The sequence below is a fragment of the Pygoscelis adeliae genome, unplaced genomic scaffold, assembly GCF_000699105.1.
Source record: "Pygoscelis adeliae isolate BGI_AS28 unplaced genomic scaffold, ASM69910v1 Scaffold190, whole genome shotgun sequence".
Classification (NCBI taxonomy): Eukaryota; Metazoa; Chordata; class Aves; order Sphenisciformes; family Spheniscidae; genus Pygoscelis; species Pygoscelis adeliae.
In genome coordinates this window covers 954,487-962,472 of record NW_008823922.1, presented here as the reverse complement: position 1 = coordinate 962,472, position 7,986 = coordinate 954,487, and the positions used below count along the sequence as shown (strand labels likewise).

The 7,986-nt window shown below is 40.7% G+C and overlaps 1 protein-coding gene across 1 annotated transcript in view; it reads right to left on the bottom strand.

Annotated features, from left to right (window-relative positions):
• ANKRD22 (ankyrin repeat domain 22) overlaps positions 1-7,014 on the bottom strand; it is a 10,850-nt gene extending 3,836 nt beyond the window's left edge. The window contains exons 1-2 of the mRNA XM_009320224.1: positions 6,701-7,014; positions 306-497 (exon numbers count right to left, since the gene is read on the bottom strand). Of these exons, the coding sequence (XP_009318499.1) occupies positions 306-497; positions 6,701-6,721 (213 nt within the window). The 5' untranslated portion in view covers positions 6,722-7,014. The remainder of the gene's footprint in view (positions 1-305; positions 498-6,700) is intronic.
• Positions 7,015-7,986: the final 972 nt, after the last annotated feature.

Here is a 7,986-nt window from a genome sequence, read left to right as displayed (position 1 = left end):
GCTGCATGGGGAAGCAGGCAGGACCCCCTGGGGGCGGCATGCAGTATTACCTAAACTGGGAACGTGAACACAGAGAGAAATTCAGGTTGGCAATGTTTATTATCTTGTGTGCAATGGCAAGTTAGGAAAACAAATGAGGAGACAAATAGAAATATAAAGGTTTATTAGATTAAAACTTGGGGGCTATACTTACACCTTGGTTGGAAACAAACCTCAGGTTTGACAGTACTGCCAGTGTTCCCACACACACACTCCAAGAATCTGAAAGAACAGTCACTGCAAAGGAAGAGTCAGTGTCCACTTACCTTGTTTCTGAGGCTGACATCAGCATTTCTTTTTAGAAGATAGCTAACTATCCTGTTGTTTCCCTGTTTGCATGCACAAATTAAGGGGGTGTCTCCACCGAAGCTGTCCTGGATGTTCAGATAGTTGCTGTTGCGCTCCAAAAGGAGCTGAACTTCATTGAAATCGTTATTATAAGCTGCCTGACAAATGGGCTGAAGAGAGAAGATAATATTCATCAGCACACGTTTCACTAAGACATCCATTCTGCCCATTCTGACTTGCTACTTGCACATCCTAAGACACTGCCAAGCACTCCTGACAGAGGTTGTAGTTCTAGGTGACTTCCAGAAGATGGTGGTAAGAGATACTCCTGCAGCTGCCACACAGCAGCTCTCAGCCCTCAGCCTGAGAAGTCACAGCCCTTGCACAGTGGAATGGACTTTCTGTTCCATTTGGACGACGTGTCTATAATCCAAGAAATAAATCCGGTTCATTTGCAGCCATTAAAAAAACGGCTTCTGATCTCATAGGAGTTGGTCACTGTATTAAGCAGCAAGCGCTGACAAGCCCACACCTCTCTAAGTTTACAGCAGGCTTTCCCTTTGGATGAGCACTGCTGAACAAGAGGTACCACTTCTGACTCATCAATTCCTAGAACAGAACCACACTTCAGGTGAAAACTGAGCTAGAAATGTAAAAAAAAATCCACACAAAAAAACCCAAACACCAAAAAACCCACCAAAACCCCACTAAAACCTAAAATCTCCACAATGTTTCTTTTCTAGGGCTTCAAGTTAAACTTCATACCTAAAAAACACATGCATGTATGCCCACAGCTCAGGTCCTGCTTGGCTTTTGAGAACTGCTTGCTATTCAAGTCTTCACTCAGTATTTCTACTCACCCTTGACCTGACCTGCAATTCCTTCCCTCTCCAGCAGCAAGAACTCAGACTAAGGAGAGGCTGAGAATGACAGAAGTACTACAAGTTTCTAATGGCCTAATACAGGCAGAAAATAAAAGTGGGAAGTCTGGCAGGCTGGTAGCATTTGAAGTTCTCCAGTCGAAAAGAGAATAAGTTTCTTTCTTTTCTTCTGTCTTCGATGCTGAGGTTTTTATTCACCATTTTCCAAAATAGGCATTTTCTTTAAATATTATCTGCAGTTTTTCCTTCCCGTCCTCCTTTTATTACATCCTAAGTACACTACCCGAACAAGATCTAGCCCTGAACCTCTGAGCCCTTTCCTCACCCCCCCTGCAATTATCTTTTTCTTTTTTTTCACATTAAAAAGATTAATCTTATATGCACTTTCATTTCAGACAAACTTTGATCTACAACACAAGTTTACCACCAGCATCATTGCTGCTTAGTCTTCTTGACACCTGCATAAGAGAAGTGATTTTCCTTTCTAGAGAAAGTATTTACATGCTTACCAGACCTTGCACCACTTCTTGTTTTGTTTTCATTATATTAGACAAAAATCTACAAAGAATACATGCAACATTGTAAATTTGCATCATCTGTCTATATTCTTTTAGAAGCCTACATGTGTCATTTGCTATTATACACTCCTCCAGAACAAGAACTGTTTTAATGATTTTGAGGAGAAATCCCTCTTTTAAATCCCTCTTGGTGTAAGTGACCTGCACACCGGTGCCATCTAAATGACCAGTTTGCTCTAGAACCTCGCTCTCTGTCATGTCGGTGTCTAGTACTGTATCTTCATGTCCAGGAAAGAGAAGATCAGATGGAGTCTGTCTGTACCTCTGATTTCCCTACTATTCTTGCTTTTAAGTATTGCTTTTCTTATTTAAAGATGCAGGAGATTTGCTGTTTGGTTGAACCCTGCTCAAGTCCCAGCCATTTACCGTACAACTTTACTCCTTTCTAGTCTGATTCTTGCTAGCTCAGCAGCTCGTGTCACAAATGATATGCTTTTGGCTTTTCTTTCTGTACTGCCTCAAAGACTTTTACTTGCTAGGCTATTAAGCCCAAGGTGTTTCTGACTGATACTCTCATTGACCCATGGCATCTTTTCCTAAACCTTACATTACTGTTGAACCCAGTTCTAGAGCCATGAATAATGATGAAGCACTTATCGCTCTCTAAGAGACTACATTATTTGGGACTGAAGTCATGCACAGAGACCGGCACACAAGAATCACATGTGCTCTTTTACTCTCTGAAACTGGCTGTTCTCAGAAAACATCCAGGGCACAGAGAACGTAAGGAAGCAATTCTCATCCATTCCAACAGCTAATACATGGGTAACTGACATACTTAAAGTATTTTTAAAATTATTATTATTATTCCACTGCAGTGGGGGTTCTTTGTAGACTTGATTCTTTCACGCATTAATACATTCCATTCATATTAAAAAAAAAACAACCAAACAAAATTTTTTCCTGGTTTTATGGGATTTTCTTGAGGCCCACTCTGCTGGTTTGCATTCTAGAAAATGCCTCTTTTAGTCAAAGAAAGGTGAAAAGTCCCATAGATCAGACTTGTAATATACCTCCCAAACTGACAAACACGACTCCACGTCTGGAGGAGCAAACATAGTAGCAGAATATTTCAGTAAGGGAACAAAGCAATCCAAACAACTATAAGCTCATTATTTTGATATCAATAACAATAGGAATTCAGAAAAAATGTGTTAGGAAAGAATAAAGGTAAGAAAAATTACAAATAGGTGGCAATCAGTCACCTGTGTAAGAAAGGCATCAGAAACAGCAACCAGTGGCAAAAGTTATATTAGGCAGTCTCCCTCACAGAAAGACAACTGTTATAGAAGGCACTTAACTGGGATAGTGGATACAGTTCTTGTCATCTGGGTCCAAAAATGAGATCAGACTATAGCAGGAGCGTAAAACCTCTACACAACTGAGGAATATGAAGAGCCTGAAGAAAGACTGATTTGCTTAGCATGGCTAGGAGGAAAAGAAACTTGATTCTTTCACTTTCTCTAAGTGTTCCAAAATAAATTAAAGGGTAAGTATTAGAGAAGAAGAGCCAATTAATTTCAAGGAACAAGGTAAAAAAGGCGATATATTTGGCCAGGAAGCTTAGCATGCAAATTAGAAAGAGATTTCTAGCCATGTGCAGAGTAAAGCTCCAAAACAGGCTTCCAGTAGCAGCAGAATGGACCCAAAACCTGACTGGCTCCAGGCTGGAGCTTGAGAAGTGTGCAAGGATTTCTGTGGTTGTGAAGCCTCTGCCACAAACCCCTCTTCCAACTTTCACTTTTTTGGGTTGCCACTCTGGCAGCTCTATCTAAATTAGGACTAACTGTGCCTAAGACTGTTTTAAACAATTTTCCAAACTTTGCTCAGAAGACAATTAATACAGTTTCTCACATACACACAGTTAGACAGCACCTGGCTGGAATATCAGGAGTGAGGCCAATTATAGAGTTAGGACAATTGTTATGTACAAGCAGTAGATTCCATCCAAAACCCCCAAAAATACGTTTCCTTTATGTCTACAGAAAAGCATGGAGGCTAAAAGTCTGGAAAGCCTCACTCAGTTTTCTACAGTGTTAGAAGACCCACCTCAGCAATGATGTAGTTTAACAACCAGATTCTGATTCATGTCATGGTTATTACATTATTGTTATCCACCCATCATACACAAGAGGGAAATAAACCTATGAGATACGTACTCAGAATAAATGGACATCACATGAAAGATGAAAGCAGTATCAGAAGAATCCAAAGTTCACATCTCAGACTCAGGCTCAGCTGTGGAGAGGAGCAGGACTACAAGTGCAGAAGTCTTACGGCAGTGTAGGACAGCCAGAAGAACCCCTGCAGCTTCCCTCGTTAGAGATGCACTGGCAACTGGAGCACAGACTATAAAACTAGACTATAGACTAGTAAAGTCTATCACAACTCCTTTAGGCACATGTGAGAAACAAAGGACAGTGCTCCCACAACAAAAAACCCTGAAGGGAGCATCAGCGGCAACTGAGCTCACAACTTCTGGAGAGGTTTGCAATTCAAGATATAGAGTGACTACTCTCACCTACACCACATTATTTATAAACCCCGGTGTCCTGACTGCCCCAGAGAACTCAAAACAGACCTAACTCACCTCCACAATGTAGCAGGGCAGACGTGGCCACAGGCACATCAAACATTACACCCAATACAAACATGAGCTCTAGGTCTGAAGGGAGGGGGAGCACAACCAAAATTCCAGCTCAGGTAAAGAGGAAGCGAGCACCTCTTGGAACTGTCTGGCAGCAAAGCCCTTCACCTCTGCTTTCACTCACACTTCTGCCACACCACCTAACGTTCAGACAAGATGCACACGATGAACCTGACAGCATGACACTGCACAAAACATATGATGGAAGGGAGGGAAAACAAAGGATCGCAACACCAAACTCCTTCTACCCTCACCAGTGGTGCCTTTTCCCTGCCACAGCATCAGAGCTAGCCATGAACTAACTCCATGAACCAGAGCACATGGCTCTGCCCGACTGAAGAAAGCAAATGGCAGACACTGGGGACTGGAAATTAGAGTTTGAAGATTAGATATGCCAATGACTGAGTGACACTTACCAAAGTCAGGTGTTCAAAGGAAAATTGAAAGTGCCGTTTTAAAGCAAAACCTCTATAGTTAGATTAGAATCTCTCTTTCTACAATACTTCTTCTACAAGCCCTTCAGAAGAGGATTTCATTGTTCAGTATCTGAGGCTTCAGGAAAGGTAAGAAGTAGTCATAGGACAGGCAAGGGTTTTCATGGGTGAGATCACTCAGTACAAGATCACCAGACCAGGGGTGCAAGAAAAGTAAAAAAAACTTTCACCGTCAGGAAGAACAATACCTCTACACAACCGTTCTCTTAATTTTTTTTTTAATCAATTGTGGGCCATGTGATTGAAATCAGGACCTGGTAGTTTACTCAGATCCAGATGAACTGCCACATCTGAATTTGTCTACTTGTTTTCAGAGCTTCTTGCATCTCCCTCTGCTTAGCTTTGCTGAGGTAGTGATAAACCATGAGCTATTCAGCAAGTCCTACCACACATGAATAAAGGTTAAAGGCACGGCACTAAGGGCAAAGCATTCAGCCAATAGAGAGGAGGCTAAGGCAAAGCAGGTCTTGCAACTGGGAGAGCAATTTCAGATTATAATTGCTTCCTCCTTTGAGAACTGCAGGGGATTGCCTAAATTACATCAACACTTTGCAGTTGTTTAGACAAAAAGGAGTCACTTTGTAACTTCCAGTTATTCTGAACCAATCCAGCCTCTTCCTGTGCACTAAAATTCATCCAGAGGCATGCTACAAACTAAACAGGAAAGTCTAAATCATGTTTGTGATGCTGAGGAATGCACTAGTATCCAATTCATACTCCTCAGAAAAGGCAACTTACACTTTTTTACTAGCACTTCTCTAGATTTCTATGCTGTATAAATGAACCATACTTTACCCAGAAAACTATATCTCACTCAAAATTTTTAAAGGAAGAGAACTAATGTATATGAAAATATTAACTAATAAGCATGGAAGATACAGACAGCATTTGAACATTCTCTAAACACCACTTTAATTAAGCTAGATGACACTGGTTTCTTGTACAATACTATCCCAGACTAGTAGATCTGGAGAGAGGCAACAAATCCTTTCAGAATAAGGTGCAGTCTACCCAGCCCACCACCTTATGAATGCACAGATTCAAGCTCCCTGTAACACTGAAAGAGGAGAAGATACTTGATTTCACTGAATAGCCTTTTAAAAATAAAAGGGTGGCTTTCAGCGTAGAAATGTAACCTTTTAAAGGAACAGTTATGTAATGCTATCTCCAGAAAAAGAAACAGCGGTGCAATCCACTGTATTCACAGTCAAAAAGGACCAAAATCCTCATTTGTTCCCAAGTGTACAAATGGAAAGTTTATAAAATAACGAATATGTTTAAGTAGTATTTATGCTAAAATCCAGGGGTATGCTAAATGGACCGTGGTCTGGGGACAAACCCATAAACATAAGAGCTAAAAAAAAAAAAAAAAAATCACATTCCTAAAACAATTGTGGAGGGGGGGGGAATGTTTCCTTAGGCATTAGCTTTATTATCTATATTCAACATAAGCCAAGGAGTTGTTTGCAGTTTGCAAAGTTGTTTGTTGTTTGCACCGTGCTCAGAATCATTCTGATCTCAACACACAACAACAAAAAATGTTGAACATGTACTTTCTCTGTGAAGTCACAATAATTACACTGGTTATTGCATTTTCTTTACTCCTACAAATAGTACTTCTGTCAATTTGTAATAGCCGAAGTACAGCATTTCCAAAGAACTTCTAGGTCTGTATAAGGCTGCGTATGGGAGGCTGAGAAGAGAACCAACCAAACCCAGTGAATATCCCTATCGTCAATAGCTTCAGTTACTGTGCAGAAAATGGTCACGTACCTCTGAATAAAGTATCCCCATGCCTATTCTTCACTGCTTGAGTTCGTTCTTGCTCACCAGCCCAACAAGTTAGCCTCACTTGAAACGCTCTTGAGCTTGTTTGATTCTGGTTAATATTTAACTTTAAAGTATCACTCTTTCTTAAGCTACATTTCCTTTAAGTGATTTCTACGTGGTAGCATGAAACAATTGTCTTCAGAAACCCAACCCAGGGAGGTAAACGTGAGAACAGCAGCTTACAGGAGACTGACAGAACAAGTTACAACAGAGAAGCATTTTCCTTTGTCATTTTTGCAATAACAGCCTCCAGTTACCTAAAAAGGAAAGCAGCAAAACAGGCTGAGGAGGGGAGGAGGGAGAGAGAGAGGAAGAAAATTTCACAAGTGAAGAAAGGGAGGGGGGGGGAGAAAAAAAAGCATGAAACCTAAAGCTTAAAACAAGTAACTGTGAATGGTAGCTAGTTTGCCACCCAAACTACTTCTGACTAAAACATATCCCAAACCCTCTGCAAGAACACCTCTGACACCTACCGGGAAAAAGGAAGCAACTAGATCCCACACCTCTAATGAGAGTTCCCAGTATAATTATCTTCAGCCTCTTATTAAGTAGGCCAGCTGCTTTCATCACTTTTTGCTCAGTCTTCTTGTCCTAGCCCAGCCCAAACAACGAATATGGTTCATGTTTAACCTGCTAATTTTATACTCTAATTGCAGTACAGTTTCCTTGGGAAGAGAATTATTGTTGATGTCAAGATCCCCTTTGAGCATTCATGGCTCTGAAGACAAGATGCTGATAGTATTTCTGTACTACACTCATACAGTCTTTCCAAGTAAGGCATGCAAGTGTCTGCAGACACCCCAAAATCTCTTTTCCCTTTATAGTTTAAACCCACGTTTCCTATGTTTCAAGCATATTTTTAAACAAGTTTTAAAACATATGCATGTAACTGTCCATCTTAAGTCCAAGCTCTCAACCTTACATTTGAGAATTTTTATTTCAATGCAATTTTCGTATTTATTCTCCAGTGAGGTGGGAGGCCATATAAAATTACTCATACTGTCTCTATCCTCCTCTGGTTAAGGTAGTATAGCTCCATTGACTGTAGTGTTAGTTTGTTGGCACCAGTTCTAACCCTTTCAATGGCTGTTTACCAGAAGAAAATTAGGTTGGCTTGTAACAGAAACACACACTACACCTACCTGTGACAAACCTCACTAGGATCCTCCCAATACCTTGATCTTTCAGCATGTGGTGAATATGAATGAAGGACACGGAGGAGCAAGTAA